This window comes from Aplidium turbinatum, chromosome 2 (genome assembly GCF_918807975.1).
Source record: "Aplidium turbinatum chromosome 2, kaAplTurb1.1, whole genome shotgun sequence".
NCBI classification, from domain to species: Eukaryota; Metazoa; Chordata; class Ascidiacea; order Aplousobranchia; family Polyclinidae; genus Aplidium; species Aplidium turbinatum.
Genome location: NC_137473.1, coordinates 55,783,397 through 55,803,493, shown reverse-complemented (window position 1 = coordinate 55,803,493; position 20,097 = coordinate 55,783,397). Strand labels below are relative to the sequence as shown.

The following is a 20,097-nucleotide window of genomic DNA, read 5'->3' as shown; positions in this document are numbered from 1 at the left end:
TTGGATGAAATAATACGGCATTTCACTAGACACAACATTTCAACAACAAGCTGAAAACTTTACACTCCCAATCTTGGTGATCGGGTCTGAGATAATGATTTAAAAACTCTACAAGGGATAAGGTTTCAAAGTTTTGACGGTCCTAGGTCTATAATTATTCAAGCCGTAATTTCTTAGCTAAATGTGGCCCACAAATTGGACAGTAGGCCTAGGCTATTTCAAATGAAATGTGGCTCGCAAAATAGTTTCAGTGCCTCGTCGATTTTTATTGTTAGGAGATCTTCAATTTTTATCATCTGAATGTTATGCGTGCACGACAATTTCACACATCAGAATTTGCTTTGTTTGTTCGTTTTACGTTTTTATTTACTTTTTCTTTAGGATTCTGAAAACATTTTTTTCGTTTTTACCTGTAGGTTACAAGCTAAAGCTGTCATTACACTTACAGCGAAATCGATTTTTGATAAATTATGAGATTGGATTGTTCTGCTGTCTGAGAAACATTATTTTGTTTTGGCAATTCGATAAATCCAACCATATTGAATTTCACGAAACCGATTTTATCAGCATGAGTTACCTTTTAGCGATAATTTTCATACGTTTACTCATGACGTACGAGCATTATTTTATATTGAAAATAGCTCGAACATTCCAAATGAGCTCGCAAGTAAGAAGCAGGCTACTGTATTTGTCAATTAGAATAAGTCAAAAATAAAATGAAGAATGCGTCATATTGAATACACAAAAGAATTCAACTATTTTTTATTGTAATGGAAACACTGCCTGAAGCATTTTGTTTCTCAGGTTAGTAAAGTACAGTAAGATGGTTTGAAGGTCAGAAAGAAAGTCTATTTATTTTTGTTGCCCAAAAACAGCAATACAGACAAAACAACAGACGAGCAAAACATACACTCAAACCACACAGTGCACTAGGAGTCCTCGAAAAAAAGCAAGGTTATCAAGCCGAGGCCCTCTTTGGCAAGGTCGACTGCGACTTTAACTTTACAAACAGTACCGTATAAGTTTTAAAGTTTTGCTTGTAACTGCCATGTTTTCAGTGTGTATTTTTTCAGTTGTTACAAATTGTAAGTGATTCAAAGTACAACATTAGGCCAACCCCAACAGCATTATGCATCATCTAGTAAAGAATCGGTATGATAATATGGTATATCAAATAGTCTACTCTGAAACAACCTTTCCTAGACATAATTTGTGTGTTTGGTCAACTCATTGCTGCAAAATTATTGCAATTTTTATAAACAATGTTCAATTTTTTGCGGTGGTTAGTAGTTCGTTTTTTTCAGTGGTGTATCTCACTTCATTCAGAATTTAGTTCCAATTCCTACACAATATTATCTGTGATGAGCAGGACAGTTCAGAGTGAATAGCTGCTACATATGAAGCCAGTTTAAGTTTAAAGGAATCCACAGGCTCAATCACACAGCAAGATGTTTTGTGCTTTTTTGATTTTGTGACCATGCTAGCTCCAGACATATACAACATAAACAACATTTGAGGCACGCTTTAAACCATTTTAAGGGGGTAACACTAAAAGGCGGAAACGCGGAATAAGCCGAAATAACTTTAGAATTAAAACAGTCATAGTATTTAATGATCTCACAATTGCTTCTAAATAATATCTTTCAATGATATTTCAACATTAGAAAATGTTCGGTATTGAGTTGTGGCTAAAAATCGCATTTCCGCCTTTTTCCTATTTCAATAAATTCCATTAAATTTCGAAATTTACTCCAATAACTGTGAAATTAAAACAGTCAAAGTATTTAATGACCTCACAATTGCTTCTAAACAATATCTTTCAATGATATTTCAACATAAAAGTAGGTTCGGTGATGAGTTGTTGTTAAAAATCGCATTTCCGCCTTTTTCCATGTTGCAACATTTCATTCTTTCATGATGAAGTTATCGCTATGTTAAACAATATGGACACCAAGATCGTACTTCCGCGTTTTCTACATCGGCATTAAATCGCTACTTCTGCGAACAATACGCCATTTCATGCCTGGCTTATTTCCGCATTCCGCCTTTTAGTGTTGCCCATTTTAAGGTTTTGTCATTTTTTTCTATTTTATATTCCTGGTATATTACTTATTGTAGCTGGTATATTCTATTTTGTTTCAGACATGTTATTGACTTGCTAACTAATCCAGGCCCAAATTTTAAAATCAGAATCGGTCAATTTCTGTTGTATGTTCCCTCATTTTTGCTGTCTGATTGGGCCATTTTTGCTCGAAAGGAATTCCATGTACACCTTTTATAATTCACCACACCTCCAACCTAATACAGAAAGGAAAAAATAAATCTAATATCAGTGTACAACTGTCACCGACGTCTGTAAATAAATGATGTAAAAACTGTATAAAAATATTACCTGTTACAATTCCATAGCATTAGTAAATTTATAGACCATGAGAAAAAGGTTAATGAACCACTTTTGCTAAATAGAAAGATACGTTCAATGTTGTTATGGAAAACCAGTTTCCATGAAATTTTATTCTTATGCTGCAGCATTTCCATCAAAAGTCTCTAAAAACAATTCATTACTTTTTACTTTAAATTGGAAAGTAGCAAAAGTACGACTGCAGTAGCGTCGCCACTGCAGCCGCTACTCTAATAAAAATGTAGTGCTGCTACCATAAAAGTAGCGTGCTACTGCCCACCTTTGCCAATATATCAGTCTACTCTGACACAAATTTTATTTTAAATTTTACAATTGTGTCTCTTGTCAATGCACTCATTTCAATATTTTATGCAGATACTTTAGATCAATAGACAGAATGTTGTCTCGTGTTGCTTTAAAACTTTTGCAAACGACAGCAGTTAATCAAGTCTGTCGACGAAATCTTGGATTGACTTCAGTTGTAATGAAACTTGATCCTGTTCAGCAAGTTTTCATAGATCAAGTAACCGATTTGCTCTTTTATGTTTCTTGCAATTTTGGCTTAGTATTAATAATATCAAAAGATTTATGTATGTATTATTCATGTTAGAATCGAAAACTTTGAATTAGTTAAAATCAGGGTTGTAAAAAATCTGTTTTTTTTAACAAAACCCAGCACTCCCATGTTTTTATAAGCAAAAGCGAGCTTTTTGGTACAAAAAGACTGGGTTTTATGGGCAAAAATGAGTTTATTGTGTAAAAATAGCCAAAATTTTTGTTTTGCAAAATTTGCTTATTGATTTAAGAATAAGTTGACTATTATTTACATGCTCCTAGGCAGTAAGTTGCTGTAACAAACATTTGATTAGTTTATTGTTCTATTCTAGCAATAGTTGCAACAAAATTAATGCTGGAAAAGATAACAATCTGGGTGAACTTGAACACCCAAACTTTGCAATATTTATTTGATTATGTAGTTGTTGAAAATAACAGTTTTGAAAAAAAGCTTTATTGGATCACAGATGTTGCTATATAATAAGTTTTCTTTTTAAACAGCTTTAAAGTTTTTCCAAAATGAAGCAGAATTCTTCATCTGGCAACACTAGTTTTGTAGATCTAGCCATGTCCTTTTAAACAAAACCCAGGTTTTCTATAATAAACCCAGCCCACCCAGGCAGCTAGTTTATTCATGCTAATTTCACAACTCATGTTAATGTCTGCCCTGGTAGCTCAGTTGGTTAGCTCGTCACTTTGTGAACGAAGAAGAAGCTTCAAGGCCAAGCAGTGTGTCACGATTTCTTTCTATCTCTTACCAGGAAAAAGACTTGGAAAGATTCAATGACGTACTTTAATGGGTTATAACCGAAAAGCAGTCAATTAAATGTCGAATAATTCTACTAGCGAAATGATAATCTGACTTCTTGAAGAACTTTAACGAACGGCTTCTCAAATAACTCTAATTTCTGCATCAACTACCAATCCACAACTCATAGCACAACTCTCATAACCAACACAATAATAATCATAATGATAATATCATAATCAACATCACACAAACTACACCACTATTTATAGTTGGTTGTTCAGTCCAGTAACTTCGAGAAGGTTACGTAAGGTTACATCATAAAGAACCATTGTTCTATCAAGCAGCATTTAAATGTAAACAACAGAAGTCTCTAGAAAGTCACGTAGGGAAAATGATTCCAGAAAACACGTTTTACATAATACAGATTTCGTAATCAGAGGTTACTTCAGGTCATAACCGATAATAACACACCGCACCAGAATTCTACAACCAAAACAACACGCTCGTTGAAGATACAAAGCAAACCATCGCGAGGCATTGCACCTTGATTGTGACACAGTGCTGGTTCAATTCTCGGGGTGTGCGCTTGAGCAACGCATTCTAAGGACTGTTTTCCATTCAGCGACACCTAATGGATGTAATAATTCCCCGGCAACAACACTTCAACAATCGGAAACTTCACACTGTCAATTTCGGTAACTGACCCTGCGTCAAGACCTTCTACAAGTATCTATCAGGAATAAACTAAGAAGGCTTTGTCAGTCCGAGGGTAAAGATTCAAAAACCATCCAACAACGTAGTAATCCATCTGGTACCCTCTACAATAACTATTGTTACCATGACTTGCACTTTGTGAAGTAGAGGTATTATGTGTGTATTCATTTGTTATCGAATTGTTCCACATGTATTTACACAATTATTTGCTATTATGTGCACTGGTGTATTTTGTACACCAAACAAAATCAACCATTTTTTGTCGGAGTGTTGTGATAGATGATAAGACTATGGTAGATGATAAGGAGTGATAAGACTAGCCAAAAGGAAGCCTTTACAGGTGGCGTGCAAATAAGCTTACTTGATGCTATTTGTGGTAGTTCAATCATCTTAGAATTTTTTTACGTTGTTTGTTTCAACATAAACCTTTTCTAGACCCCTGTAATGCAAGTATTACTGGTATTTGTCCCTTGATGGTAGGAAATAAAACTGAAAGTTGCAGATGATTGGGAGCCACATGTGGCTGCTTGTAATCTATAGATACGATACCTAGAAAAAACAAACATGTCTGGGATGGATTGTTTTCTAGTTGCAAGTATATTTTAAAGATGAATCAATTATTTAACTTACAGATTCACAAATATCAACAACTGAGCAAAAAGCAAGGTGGTGGTACTGTTGACGCTGGTCCAGAATACAACCAAGCAAAAGATGAAGCGGTTTCCAGAATAGCAAAACTTTATGACGTTGGTAATCCAATGGAATTCCCTTCATTTGAGTTTGTGGAACCAGATCTCAACCAGGATGAAGCCGATTTGAGCAGAGAATAAAATTGGTTTATTTCTCACAAAACTCGAGTTTGTCGTTATCATAAAATTACTTCTTTTGACTTATTTCTCAACCAACCCAAGCTACAAAATGTAAAATTTTCATCACGTGATGTTTTGCGAATGGAATTGTCAGTAAGGAAATTTGTCTCTTGGATAAAATGAGACACATTTCTCGAATCAATTTTTTTCTATGCTTTCCTTCCATATCCAAGGCGCATGTTCAATAAACGTTATTGTTGGCTTTCAAAGATTCAATTACTAATGCTGTATTGTCGAAATTTCGAGAAGATTTGTGCCAGGTATTTATTAATACAGTTTATCATGCATTTGAAACATTTGTGACAAATAGCCAACCTACCTACCTGTCTCTATTAGTCAGTTGAAAGTAGATTGCCAGGCTAAACGTTTTTACTGATTAACCTACTTAATAATACTTGACCGGATGTGCAGCTTGTAACAATGCGAACTGTTGCAACAAAGACAACTAGCAGCCGAATATTTGAATTAATTCTTTCAGTGTGCACGTCTGGTTTTCTCGGTGGATGCTTATTCAAATAGAATGATTTATATATAAATTTGAACCAACTAATTTGAACATTGGAGCTTGTGTGAAAACTGGCAGTGTTTAGGTCGTGTTGAAAAGTTGCGGCAGCTTTCTATTAGCTTTTTATTATAGCAATGTTGTAGCTCTACCACAGTAAGCTATACGAAACTGTCAGGATTGAGCTTTCAAAGAGACATTTTTAGTCCTTTCTCGCTGCAAAATACCTATCTTTTACGTAGGCGAAGTTCAAGTTCGTGTATAGGCTATATCTCCAATTCGCCTGCATCAACAATAAACTGACGTGTCAGAGTCAGACTTACATTCACTTCTTCTTTCGTATGAAAAGTTGTTTTAGTTTACATGTCGTCGGGGTCAAATGTCCGAGCATTGCTCAAGCAGCCAATTGATGATAGAGTCATCCAGCGTGGACAGACGAACTTCCCTTGGTGGAGTAGGCTATAAAAGGTAGGCAGTGGTCTACGGTTTGTTCTTCACCACAGTAGCATGCGGATAGGCCCACCTGTGCATTGAGGATCCGAAGCGCCCAACGCCTGTACGGAGGCGTTTGTTGTAGGCTGCTGTAAGCCGAGTTCCTTTCTTAATTTTCATGGGACAAAGGAGTAGAGTCTAAAGGTGTTGTATGTCCACTCTTCTTTCCAGGTGTTAGTGATCCAAGATGAAGCACTGGTGTTATGTTCCAGTAAGCTTGGGCTTGCGCAACAAAAGGGCTTGATTTGAGGCGTTTCATTATCCGTAGCCGGTCGTTTGGTCGTCAAGACATTTGACCGACAGGACATTTGGGTTAGGATTAGTTAACTAACCCTAACTTAGGGTTAGAGTTAGGTTAGGGTTAGTTAACTAACCCTAACCTTAGAATGAATCGTTCTGTCGACCAAATGACCAGGTACCTCATTATCGCCGGTGTGGTGATGTAGCTGTGGAACGCATGGGGTGGCTCCAATGACTCACAACTTCCGCCGCGTGTTTCTACAGGTCCAGTTGAAAGAGTTCCTCACCAATTTTTATGTTGTACGAAAAAAGTTTATTACGTCACAAGAGTTACACAATTCTAAAATATACATTCGGGAAGCAATGAAGACTTTTGAAGAGGCTTTGAATTGTTCAGAAGATGGCACGGACTGGCATCGAGAAATGCCATCAGACGAAGTAGACTTTCGTTGGCGTCCAATCCTCACAAGAGACGTTAGGGTGTATTGATAAAAAGTGGGCCAGAGCTTATTTATAGCACAAGTCAGGATAGTTCAATATTTACAAGGATGCTTTCACCACAGACACTGGACACAGTTTTGAAAATATTTACAGATACATCTAAAATGTGATTGTCTCATGCATATCGATTTTTGTGACGTACGTAAGACCAGGGCTTTTCAAACTATTTTTTTTATTGTGTGCGACCATTTCAGAGAAAAAAAAGTTATGCAACCTTGAAACCCAACTTTAAACTTGTTTCGCCCCTCCCCCCCACAGAAAAATACAACCCCCTCTATTTGCATCAAGATACCTAGTTTGAAGAGCCCCGGTCCTGGTGAGGAGTCTTCGAGAAACTCCCAAGTCATAATCGCCCTCAATCTGAAGCCCTGGCCAGTGGCCACTCCTGACCTGAGTTAACATGAACAATGAACATTGAACATACGTCACAAACATACGGCTGGCGCTTCAGTGAACGTCGATCGGGTGAGTGTTTACCTGATTTGCATAAAATCGATTCGGGAATACACAACTTCTGATATCTCATTAACAATAAAACTGGTCAACAGAAAGCAAATGAAATTTCCAGACGGAAGGTTTCGGTGATCGTTTCGCAGCTTTACGTCAAACAGCGTTGACTTAATGTTAGTGTTGGGTTGTTTGTTGTGGCTAAATTTGATTCCAAAGAGGCGTCCGCGCATCCGAGCGACGCACATCCTGGATTGTGACGTCACAATAACAGGATATTGAGCGCGGTGGGATGATTGCAGGAGGACCAGCCACAACACACCATGAACAATGGTTACTCGGAGTATTGATTGTTGCGTCATGAATTACGCGCAGTGAAGAATTATTACATTTCAAAGTGCACAAAGCGGTGAAGAATACAACAAAGGAATAAAAATTAATACAATTGATTGCACTTCAACGGCCACAGTAGCTTCACAAAACAAGAAAATAAAATGATTGTCTAAAATGAAACATTTTCAATCAGAACTAGTCACTTCATGATAATGCACATAAACCGATTGACCCGGTGGTGCCCGGCAAGGGAGGAATGAGCAACAAAAGTTCAAATTGGCCCTGACCAGTGCGATTAGGAAATTAAACACTTTATAACGGACATGAACTTTACCGAAGAAAAACACTTAATTAGCAGCACAACGCACGATCGGCGTATCTGAGGCGGGGGACCACGAGTCAGGGGGCACAAAGTAACAATTTACAAGCCATCGCCCAACCGAGTACAAACGACAAGAATTTAAGTTTGTAACCTTCAACATTGCTTAGGTATCGCCGCCTGGTGGTAGGGCCAGATGAAAGTACAGTACAAGAAAAACATCTGCGTAATAGAGGCCATTCGTTTGAGCAGGGGATGGGGCTTTTCATTTGAGCAAGGGATGGGGCTTTAGGATCTTCACGCATTAAAAATAACGATATTTACAAACGTCAAGTTTGAAAGGATAAAAAAAAGTAATAAAAAATGTTAATGCGTTTTTATAATTAAAAAAATACAAAATTCTGCACAAACCACAACGACACAGAGTGGGCTCTTAATGAGATATCACGACATATGATTGTTTAAAAGGTGCAGCTTTACTTTGTGACAATCGTTGCCAGCTTTATGTAATTTTGAGCCAAGTTTATAAACAAGCAACACGCCGCCATTGCCAAGTGCAGTAGTAAACATACAAGGAGTAAAAATTTACCCTATCAGAGAAACAAAAATGTCATACAGCTTTCCTTTCACGGGCTCGGGGAAGAATAAACTTTTTAGTGATTTCTTTCTATTCCTCTTATAGGTTTGACTGGACAGCGGGTGCCTGGTTATCAGAGCAACAACTATTTCCGACGCCGCGTCTATTTTCGTTGACTTGATGTCGAAGGGGGAGCTCCAACGTGGCGCCGAGCAACTAATAAGATGTAGGGGGAAAATACAACGAACCTCCCGATATCTCAAAGCTCTCATTGTTTGGGGGGCGATAGATGGCTATGCTGCTGTCGTCACTGGTGGGTGAAATGGGGGTGAACGAAGGGGCCGAAGAGTGACCTGGAAGATTGAGGCGAGCAGGGGCGGCGTCGCTTGAAAATGGCGACACCGAGTGTGCATCCGGGGGCAGATAAAGGCCCTTGACCTCGGTGGTCAGCGATTGCAATGATGTAGACGCGTCGTGCTCGTCGGGGGAGCGAGATCTGGCCATGGGAGGTCGACGTCGCCTCTCAGCCAGCTGCTGCAAGTGAGCCTGGCACTTGGAAAATTCAACATCTTGATCGTAGACCACTGACGTCATCAAGTTATCTTTGAAGCACGTGTCGTTTGATGACGTATATCCACGGGACGACACAGGATCAGAAAAAGCGCGAACTTTGCGAACCTGATAACGATGATTGTGATCAGTTAAACCAAGTGCCTGCAACCGATGACTTATGAATCATTACTTACAGAACAGTACAGAAAAAAATAAATCATCTTTCCATAAACATGCCGGGCATAGTTGCATTGAGATATGGCGCAAAAAACGTCCACCATTCATTTTTGCTTTATTCATCTTTCACACTTTGCTGCGTAGTTTAGGAAAATTGCAAACTTGGACCGGATCGCAAAAACAGGTTGCCGACCAGAGGACACTCACACCTTTTCTCCTGCTGCTTGTGTATTTTAATCATCACGGGACATTAAACAAACGTCTTTCGCTGGTTGATTAGAAAAACTTCGTACTCGCCGATCGCAATTATGAATCACAATAACTGATACTCACATCTATGGACAGGTGATTCTCCGACGTGTGGCTGCTCGTGTTCACGTACATTGACAACTTCTCCTCCTAATAGAATACAGTACAGCAGATGAGTATTTTTATGTCCTTTAAATTCCTCATCGTAACTCAGTTAAAGAGCTATTGCTTTTGATAAATCTCATCGCTTTGACTTCTGTAGCGGGCTACGTCAGTGTTGCGCCAGTCCGCTGCACGAATGATGCGGGTTGACTTGTGCCGCTGTCGTCTGAGTTGTGTCAAACTAATAATTCTTCAATAAAGTTGCATTGAGCAACAACTTTCAAGGAACAAAGTGGAATAAAATGGTTGGAACTCCTGGTTGCTCTAATCAAAAAATATAGATCCCAAAATGAGCAAACAAACGTGTCGAAAACTATACTGTCTTCATCTTCAGTTCTATAAATGCTCATTATAAAATCACAGTTATAGCACTGAAGATGAAGACCATACAGTTTTTGAACGTTTGTTTACTGAATATGAGTTCAGGCCTCGAAATTCGTTTTTGTTGACAGCGGACAAACGTGTCCGGTCTGAGCAGCTATCTCGGCGAACAAATGAAGTCTCACGGCGGACACACCAGTTTTAGCGTCGATTGTCATGTTTAATTACTTCATCTTGATGATTCTTCGCCATTTGAGAACTATAGCTACGGTTTAGAAGGCTTTTTAAATTTTCAGCGAAGTCACTCTGAAAGGCTTTCATCAGACCAACGACGTGCACGTGAAGAGTCAGCTGTGTACTGTGTAGCTGCTTAATACGCCGCATAACTGATTAACTTCCGCCGAATGAGATCGTGTAGCTTCTTGCGTCACAATGCTCTGGGCACGAGTCGGAAAACGTCTGCACTAACGCCACTATTTTCTGATGTGCTAAGTTTCACTAGGTTTTTTGTTTCTTTAGGTTTATTTTTGCGTGCCATGTGAGCGAAAGTGAATTTTCCCTGGGCCTTTTCTTTCTTACTGTAATACCAAAACTTAACAAATTTTGCTGCATCTTGCTGTAATAGCCGACTCGTATAATCTAACTTTGTAACCAACCTTGCCGTATCATTATTACTCGGAGATCAAAGCCACACATTGTGACGTAAAACTTGAACTAAGTTGCGTGTGATTAGTGTAGAAGTACCAGTTCTCCCATCCATTCTTAGCGAAGAATTCGCCTTTGTTATGCTGATTCAATGCCATCAATCGTTGAAGCAACGTAAAAATCGAAATTATTATTCACTATTCATTATTCATTAGTATTCACATTTTCTAGATGCGCGGGAAATTATATTCTAGCAACAATTGTGCGTACTATGCAATGGCGATTTGTATCGCTAGTTCCTATGTTATTTCTCGGCGGACAAATTATGACCGATCTAGAATTCTAGATGGTACTTCCCGCGGACATCACATGCTGTGACGGCGGACATGTCCGCCATGAATTTCGAAGCCTGGAGTTAAGTATCTACAGTGGAATATTTATGAAAGTTGCAACTTTTCAATACAAGAAAAATGGGATTTTGTTCAGACCCCAGAAACTCGCATTTTGGAATTTTTCCCAGAATTTGAATCGTTGGATATGTCATACGTTTTGGTATTGAGATAAATTGTGTAACGTCATGCCATGACGTCATCGCCACACAACGATCATCTTCATTATTATTGACAACTGATTCACTTCGCGATGTTTCAAATAATCTGCAATTTCTTAGAACCCTGTTCGCAGGACATCGAATGAGAACAAATTCAAAGTGATAGCGGTTTCCCGGCTGGTATAAAATTCGTTGCTTTCAGCATATTTACAGCTCAATGAGCAAGTGGTTATTTTTGAAGCATGCCACGAGTACAGGAAAGCATCACATGCTGTTGCCAGCCACACGGGGTCACAGCGAGATGGTTTCCACGGTTGTATTTACGCAAGGAAGCTGGCTCAAAAATACTATGACGTCACAAACACACAAGAGTGATATTTTTGGCTTCCGTTTAGAGACAGATGGCGGTTCTAGTATTGCAAACGATTGAAAGCAAAAGTGAACCAGCGCATCATTTTATAATTTGTTTGTAATGCCGCATACAAAATTATTAATGAATAACTTATTGATTTTTTAAAGCATTACTTTTTTTGTCTTGTTTACTATGAACACATATATCGTTGGGGTAAAACCAAATGGAGTTATGTCCAAAATCATCAAACTGAGATAACCGCAAAAAAATTGTTTGAATGTTTTTGATATCTTAAATGGATCAAACCTACCAGTGCCACAATACTCACAACCATGTAAGTGCCCCAATACTTACAACCTTGTTTTGCAAACCTGGAGTGCTGGAAAGAACTATGCTCAAAAACCGAGACACTGCAATAAAACTAAAAGTGGACATAACCCAGTTTGGTTTTACCTCAACGATATATGGAAAAAACACATCGGACTATATAGCAGGCGGTCTGCAAACAGCAAATTAAAGACCTGAGTTGAAATGGTATCATTGAATAATCAAAGCATCTCATGCAAAGGCATATGGAGTTATCATACCAATCCTTACAAGATTGTCTGACATGTGGTTTGTTGTGCTTTGCAAGCCAGTAACCTTCTTTTTAAAAACCTCTCTTTTATGACTTAAAATAGTTGTTAATCTCAAATATTCAGTTGCTTCATTGCTGCCAAGCCAATAAGACTCAAACCAGGTAAAGTACTAGCAAGCTCAACAATGTCACTCAGCATGTTGTACAATTCGTGTCGAATGAAAGAAATCCAAGACTAACGAAGATTAGGAGGACACACTCCACGTCATCACACACAAACAACAAGCCTGGGCACCTACAGTACAAAAGGTACTGACCTGGTCCGATATGTATCCAGGGAAGCTTTGTGGTGCAATGACGCTTGGTCCTGAAATAGAAGTGGTGAAAATCAAATCTTGCTGTTGCTCCATTCAGATAATGAATAAACATTTTTATTAGCTTATTGCACGTCACTACGCCGTATGGTGTGCCACCGTCCGACTACGCCGGTGTCTTCGAGCAAGGCACAGCAATGGCACACTCTGCAACAACACACCGTAACGCAGAGTATTGCTGACAACTACACATGGCTTGAAAGTAAAACAGACTTAATGATAAATCGAAGATGAAGAGACGTTGTTATGCCAACCAACTCACCACTCGATGATCGCATATCCTCAGAGTGAAAGTTGTCGTGTTCAAATACTTGCGTCGCCAAAGATAAATCAGAGTCCTAGACACAACAAGGATGTGAGAGACAGACCGAAATTGAAAACAAGGCATTTATTGGCAGTGACGAAGAGCGAAACTGTTCAACAGAACTTCTGCTTTGCATAATATGTTAAATAGTTGGGTTGGCATCAGCGACCGTTTCACCAAAGTTGCAGAAGCCATCCATTGTGGAATATTTCTCTTTGGTCAAAGAACAGATTTGGAATTCAATTTGGGCAGTTTCAACTACTTGTAGAAGCCGTGGACCTCAACGAAGGACTGGAAACTGTTTGCAATGTCAATTTGTCGTGGCATATCTAATTAACTAGGTGTCGTTGAATGAAATGTTAACCCGGAAGTGAACTATTCAAGTGGGCACACCGAGAATCCAACACTGCCGATCGCTTAATTCGATGCAGAATCAAACGATTTCACAACATCGTGAAACTTTCATCAGGCGTCCTTTGATCATCCAACGCCAGACGTCATATCGCAGTTGCTATGACTACTTTGACGTCAGCAAAAGCGTTGATTACCTCGGAGTGATCCAAACAGGTGTGCGGCGGCCACTCGCTGACAACAGGCTCTCTTGGTGGCGGATGAATATCGAATTGTTTTCCCGACGGTTCAATGGGTGAATATTTTGGTTGAGCCTGGCAACTCTGAAAATTTATTTGCAAAATTTTTTGGACCTAACATGGAAATTAGTTTCAATGTCATTGTGCAATCAATTTCCGAGTGGTTGTAAGAGTTGCAGAGCGAAATTATCATAATTAGTTCACTGAAAACCATGTGAGATTGAAAGCGACAGAGACCAAATTTAAAAAAATATAGTTTCGGGAGAGAGTTCGCTTTTTTCCCACAGACAGAAAAGGCACAACAGGGTTGCCCCATGGGTTGCCTGTGGCAGAATTAAAAAAAAATTAATGACTCCACAAGCAAACAAACTCACCGAACGACTGGAATGAGGAAGTTCATTTCTGAAATTAAATGTTGAACATGAAGCAAGTCAATGTGGATGTTCACTGCTGTCACACACTTGCCTGATAAAACAAACCACGCATCCTATGTTGAAGTGATCAGTTCAAATGTTGGTTCATCACGGGCATCAAACTCAAGTGTAGCTCCCCAGGCAGCAAAATCTGTCAATTTTACATTAATTCAACGTCTGCAGACGTTGAATTAATGTAAAAATGACGGGCTTTGCTGTCCGGGTCGGACCAAAATTTAAAAATCGGGACCAGTCGCGGACAAGACTGGTACAATATTTAAAAAACTTTCCTATATTAAATCAGAAACTATTATACCTTATTTACACACTGCAACAACACGACGACTGAAGTTTTCAAAATGGAAGCATACCTAATACACATTACACAGACAATGATGTAGCCTATACATATTCAATCTGGATAATAGGTAGTTCAGCCAGCGATTTTCAACCCATATATGCCGTGCAGGAACATGATTAAAGTTTAACTTAGTTTATTATAGATCACACCCCAAAGTTGTTTATGGTGCATCATCGGAGGAGGTTTAAAAGAAATTTAACACCATCCTGTGGTCAAGAAATATTGCCTCGCGGGCCGGGAGTTCGACACATGTGGCCCATTCCTTACCACAGATGGGGTGGTATCAGAATAAACCGTCGACCCAAAAGCTTCATACGCAGATGACAAGTTCTCTCAGTACTCACCCGGGATAAGGAGGGGGAGGTGTACGGGTGCGTTCGTTTTGTTTCTGGATCAGCTGGAGCTTCCCTGGACAGACAGATAGCGCGCATTCGGTTAAAACCGGTCCACGGTTAACAATACACAAAATTTCTAACATAAGTTTCTTAAAAAGATACAGTTTCTACTTTCTAGAACTCACCTATGACAGCAGCAATTTTTCGTTGACCCCCCACACGAAAATTCTATCTTAGTAGTACATTGCAGTTTGTCTCTACCAACATTTTTCATCTCCTAGCCTAGAGCATTACGCTTGTTGCTTGTGATAATTGCGATTTTTTTTTCATTTCTGGGCGTAATTTTATTCACGCTTTCGTGTACAGGCCTGTATTGAAGCGTTAGAAGTTGTTTCTTCATTTTTATTTTGGAAAAGACTTCCCACTTTCTCCAAGGCAGCAATAATTGTGGAACCAGTGCCATTAGCTGCCGTACTACTACTACTACATGCAAACACAACTTCTAACACTCAACATGACGTTATTTAAATTAAGCAAAAGCAGTCAGATTCGGGAACTTGTTGTTTACGTTGTTCCCATACTAGCAGGCAAACGCTCCATGTTGATCGACTGTGTTTATCAAAATGCTCATTGAACTCATTATCAGGCCTTTTGTCTTGAACGAATTGAATTGTCCATGTTGTCGCTTTTTCGTCCCTTGATGTGGCGATATAATCAAACTTTACAGGATATGATTCTATGGAAATTTCTAAAGCCAGCGACTGATGCTTGTCATGCTTTGAACAAACATTTGCCAGATATTCGAACCAAGTAGGAAACGGAAAATCCCGCTCAGGGGCAGCAGAGGCCACGTCAGGGTATGACAAGGCTTTGCCACTGTCATGTGATAAGATACAAACGCAACCGGCATGGCAGAATTTACAAAAACAACGATAGCAAAAACAATGGGTCATCATAGATACCACTCAGTTTTTGCAGAAAAGTTTAACCATTATCTACGTCGTATATCTACGTCGGTTTACACTCAACTTACGTTGATTTTCTGCCTCATTCTTTAGCCGGTTGTATTGGCGCTCCAGTTTCACGGCGATAAATTTCTGAGGCTTGCTTTCTTTCTTGATCGCTTTGATGAGGTGATCCAGGCCATCCGGGCCCGTCTCTGTAAACAAGAATTCATAATGATCACTGCGAAGCATTCTTTTGAGCCGTTTTGATGCATAACACCTGCTGACTTAAAAAATGCTGATAAATACATTCTTTTTCCTTTTATAATACTATTAGGCTTTTTCAAGTCCTTATTTGATTTCCATAACCCAACATCCCCGATGAAACTTAAAGACAGTTTGTGACAACTCAAAGTGCACGTGAAAACATTCTGTTGTTGCATCTAGCGAACAACATTCAAGGAATAGAATGCACTGAAGCCAACATGTGCGGTGAAAGCTTTATAACAAATCTAAACTTATCAATTTAGTGTGGTACGTTCTTATGACAGACGGTCACCAATCACCATTAAGGGTTGTTCAAATACGGTACTTTATAGCCACTTCGTATAAGGGACAGCACCAAACCCCATTGCAATGCTAAGTTGGAGAAAACGCCGTTTGCGGGAGTGACCCAGAGTGCAAATCAATCATTTTTACATTGACTCAACGTTTGCAGACGTTGAATCAATGTAAAAAAACGTTTGGTTTGCTGTCTGGGAAAAAGTTGGCGTTGTTTGACCTCAACACAGAATGGAGCCTAATCTGACTGGAGCCTAATCATCTTCTCCACCACAAGATCTCTGCCTTCCCAAACGGGCACCCCCGCCGACTGAAATCAAGACACCCATTCGTGCCAGCCGCTCGGCTTCTGATCAACGAAGCTGATGAACATTGAACAAGACATCTCTGCGGCTACTTGGGCGGACCATAAATGGAATTCTGAATGGAGGTCAAGCACCACCAGACTCCATTCATTCATCCCCGACGCCGACACACGCCCCATCGGCCTGACACTACAGAGACAGGCATGGGTGCGCCTCAACCGTCTCCGTACGGGCGTCGGGCTTTTCCGCTCAACCATGCACCAATGGGGAATGGCTTCGTCCTCCTCCTGTGAATGTGGTGCCGAGGAACAGACCGCAGACCACATCATCAATGACTGTACCATCTTCAAGCCACCTAACGGAGTGGAAGGTCTGCGCGTCATGGATGATGAAACTAAAGACTGGCTGCTCTCTAGCAGCCTTCCAGTGTAGTCCGGGAACATCGTGAATCTGGGGTGGTAAAAGGATAGACCCTCGGCCCCAGAAGCTCAGACGACGACGACGAACACAGAACAATCCAACCCTGTATCACAGACAAGGTGTTTTAATAAAAGCCGCTTTAATGTCAGCCGTGGTTTCGCAGTGTAGTCATAGCTATCCTTTGATGATCATATAGTTTCGTGCAATGCAGCGTTTTTTTTTTCGAATTTACGTGAACTATTTTGACGTTGGTTGCTGATGCGATCAATATTATATTTAGGTAGGTGGTCCATCCGATCATGTGTAAGATTATTTTACTCCTTCCCAGGTGGTTTTGGCGGTTGCTTCGAGGATGTGTTCTTAGTAGCTACTACACAGGACCACAGGTGGTGAAGATTACGTGGCCAGCATACATAATGCCTGGAGTATGTTGCCAACTTGCCAACCATCAATTATGTAGGCTGATGGTATTATGTTTTGGTTGCTTGTGTGAGAATTAAATTAATTTAAAATGCAATTAACGGTGACGTAGCTTGTATCTCTATGGTGGTGTGGGGCTCCGTTTGGAAGCTTCCACCATTAAATTGATGGAGCTATTTTATATACATGTTCAATTGTCACCGTTTAATGAGCTCTATCTATTGAAATCTCTGTCTCTGCCATTAAGTGGTCATACAGAAAAGGTTAGCAAAAAAATCACATGTTATATATCATAAAGCATGGACTGACGCACAATTGTGATTCTTTGCAATTTCTATATAGCTAACTGCTCTTGGCTGATGCTGAGCTGCGTCGGAGTCTGCCTCGCTTTCTGACCTAGTCTTATTCTGAAACGATCCCTGTTCCATATCTAGAAAGCTAAAACCTCAATTGCTAAGGTAACAGGGATCAGTTGTCAGTAGATGTTACAGAAAATATATTTCGCACTTATTCAGTGCATCGTCAGTTCTGATCTATATATAATTTCTATTATACAATTTCTATATATATATATAATATGGTATTTTATTTATATATACATCCACTTTCAGCAACATACTGTACATCCTCAATTGCCTGCACTTGGTAGGTAACAAGAATACAACAGAGAGCAACCAAAACATGCAGGCTTCCACTCAAGTGTATACCTATTTGACATGCCAGTAACACAGTCATGTGTTCTCAATGGGTCAGACGCCTTCACCACCATGTCATGCAACTGGCAGGAGCAATATCGATTTGAAAATACCATATCAAATGGTGAGGTGGATTAAAAGCTTCTTTCTCTCAAAAGACACAAAAGACTCTCATTTAAACATCGGTTTGAATGAAAATTTTAAATGTCTGGCGTGTGACATCAAAGCAAAACTATCGAATTATTATGCCGTGAACAATGGCAAATACAACACATCCTGAAGAAAGGATAGAAACGAGCGATGGAACACTTACTTATCAGAATGTCAATGAGTGCACTGACTTTCATAGTGGTGGTTTCCTTGCTTCGAATATATTCACAATCATCCACAGACAAAATGTTTTTTGATTGTAACCATGGGAACAACTTTTCAGGTTGCAGGTACTTCCCCAAATAAGAGCGGTGCTTGTTTAACGTCTGTTGCAACAACACAATTACTTTAGTGAAGACAGCACCATAACATAAGTATATACTTTAGGTTTTTTGCTTAGAATACCACTTTTCTACAATGCTCTTGCTGTAGAACTGCTGTAGAGTGCAGTTGCTTGCATGCACAATGAAATCATGTTACTCTTTTCTGGTTTGATACTAATGATCACATTAAGTTATAAAAAACTTTGCTATTGAATATTATTGACTGTTGGAAAGGTAATCTAACACATTCGATAAAGATATTACTTTCTTGAATCATAAACAAAAATCTTTCAAATTTGCAATCAAAACACTCAATCTCTTAATTTCAAATATCCAAACATGGCTTGCCAAAAATGTTTGGTTTTCGTTTGCAAGATGATATCTACCATGTTGGTGTTTGATTTTGTGTATTTATCTTCCAATTGAGAACCTTTTTGGCAGCTTAAGCTTGCCAGCTATATATATACACTACAGGTCACTGTGACTAACAGAAATTTGAAATAACTTTACAACTATTCTATAACATATCAATAAATTATCCTTTGACAATTTATGCAATAAACTACAATTAACACTTGATGGCATGTGCGATTGTGCGCGATACCTGTGTTTGAATTTCATGCAAGAATTCATCCATAGTCATGTGCCGCTCTTCGGTGTTGAGCCGTGTCAGTGTTAACATTTTATATTCATATAAGCCACAATTAGCTGAAAAAATTAGCACTAAAAAAACAACAAACTCTTGAATGGTGGGGTCTGCTACTATTCGGCTAGTTCCCTATTCGGCAACAGTCTTTTTCGACGGACGACCTGCGAACATATGCAAGCATTTAAATGGTCAACTTCAATGACAACTAAGACATGCTACGCCGAAACCCAGGTTTATTCTAAACTGCCACTTAGGTTTTAACTTCATCTTTTATGGCAAACGCTATTTGGCAACTGTCTTTTTTTCGTTGACACGTTTTCGCTAAGACTTTATCTCATTAACCCCTATTGGTAATCATGAAAACTGTTGTTTTCATGTAAAACACATATTTTGAACAAACCCAGACAACAAAATTGAAAAAAGACGTGTCAGTGTTAACATTATATATTCACATAAGCCACAATTAGCTGAAGAAATTAGCACTAAAAAAACAACAAACTCTTGAATGGTGCCACATGCATAAAAAGATAAAGTGTTCACACAAAACAAGATGCTGGACAAAGACAATGTTACTGTTATGTAACACCTAAAGACCTAAATATTGTATATTCAAAACATAGGAATTGTTTCGCTTTTAGCAGCATGATTTGTTGTTTATTCCATTTGTTGATGATTGTTGTTTACTCCACAAATGTAGATTCAAACGACTTTTTAGCGTCAGCATCAAGCTTACCTGCAACATTAGGGAAAACAGGTCGTTTGAATTATTCCCTAGTTTGAATCTACATTTGGAGTTTGAATTGTAGTTGTTAGTTCAGTTCAGTTTATTGCTTTGCTGGCGATAAACAAACGAAAAGTACATACAAATTGAGTGTCTATCAGCACAACAGGATGGCAACGAAAGACCTGTAAGGTCATTTATGTCAACTGCCACCCTAGCTGTTAATAGTCGGGCCTTGCCAGTAGC

The 20,097-nt window shown here is 39.1% G+C and overlaps 3 protein-coding genes across 3 annotated transcripts; 1 reads left to right on the top strand and 2 right to left on the bottom strand.

The window, feature by feature from the left end:
- Positions 1–2,780: 2,780 nt before the first annotated feature.
- LOC145765466 (ATP synthase peripheral stalk subunit F6, mitochondrial-like) lies at positions 2,781–6,110 on the top strand. Its single transcript, XM_082577291.1, has 2 exons — positions 2,781–2,924; positions 5,054–6,110. The coding sequence occupies exons 1-2, from the start codon at positions 2,799–2,801 to the stop codon at positions 5,249–5,251; spliced, it is 324 nt and encodes a 107-aa protein (XP_082433417.1). The 5' UTR covers positions 2,781–2,798; the 3' UTR covers positions 5,252–6,110.
- A 1,690-nt stretch (positions 6,111–7,800) lies between these two features.
- LOC145765464 (uncharacterized) lies at positions 7,801–13,403 on the bottom strand. The gene is made up of 4 exons (XM_082577290.1): positions 12,923–13,403; positions 12,604–12,653; positions 9,764–9,829; positions 7,801–9,379 (listed from the first exon to the last, which is right to left on the bottom strand). Exons 1-4 carry the CDS (start codon positions 12,936–12,938, stop codon positions 8,918–8,920), a joined length of 594 nt encoding a protein of 197 aa, XP_082433416.1. The 5' UTR covers positions 12,939–13,403; the 3' UTR covers positions 7,801–8,917.
- Positions 13,404–13,461: 58 nt separating this feature from the next.
- Positions 13,462–19,260, bottom strand: LOC145764455 (uncharacterized). Its single transcript, XM_082576068.1, has 6 exons — positions 19,086–19,260; positions 18,322–18,484; positions 15,697–15,822; positions 14,673–14,736; positions 13,929–13,956; positions 13,462–13,638 (listed from the first exon to the last, which is right to left on the bottom strand). Exons 1-6 carry the CDS (start codon positions 19,161–19,163, stop codon positions 13,462–13,464), a joined length of 636 nt encoding a protein of 211 aa, XP_082432194.1. The 5' UTR covers positions 19,164–19,260.
- Positions 19,261–20,097: the final 837 nt, after the last annotated feature.

What these genes read in the sequence shown, in the direction of transcription:
- LOC145765466 (XM_082577291.1), top strand. Translation starts at nt 2,799, where the DNA reads ATGTTGTCTCGTGTTGCTTTAAAACTTTTGCAAACGACAGCAGTTAAT. An exon ending in AGCAAGTTTTCATAGATCAA is followed by an intron (nt 2,925 to 5,053) that starts GTAACCGATTTG and finishes TTTAACTTACAG; the next exon opens with ATTCACAAATATCAACAACT.
- LOC145765464 (XM_082577290.1), bottom strand. An exon ending in CTGGATACATATCGGACCAG is followed by an intron (nt 9,830 to 12,603) that starts GTCAGTACCTTT and finishes GTATTCTATTAG; the next exon opens with GAGGAGAAGTTGTCAATGTA. An exon ending in AGAATCACCTGTCCATAGAT is followed by an intron (nt 9,380 to 9,763) that starts GTGAGTATCAGT and finishes CATCGTTATCAG; the next exon opens with GTTCGCAAAGTTCGCGCTTT.
- LOC145764455 (XM_082576068.1), bottom strand. Translation starts at nt 19,163, where the DNA reads ATGTTAACACTGACACGGCTCAACACCGAAGAGCGGCACATGACTATG. An exon ending in TGCATGAAATTCAAACACAG is followed by an intron (nt 18,485 to 19,085) that starts GTATCGCGCACA and finishes TTGTTGCAACAG; the next exon opens with ACGTTAAACAAGCACCGCTC. An exon ending in TTCCTCATTCCAGTCGTTCG is followed by an intron (nt 13,639 to 13,928) that starts GTGAGTTTGTTT and finishes ATAAATTTTCAG; the next exon opens with AGTTGCCAGGCTCAACCAAA.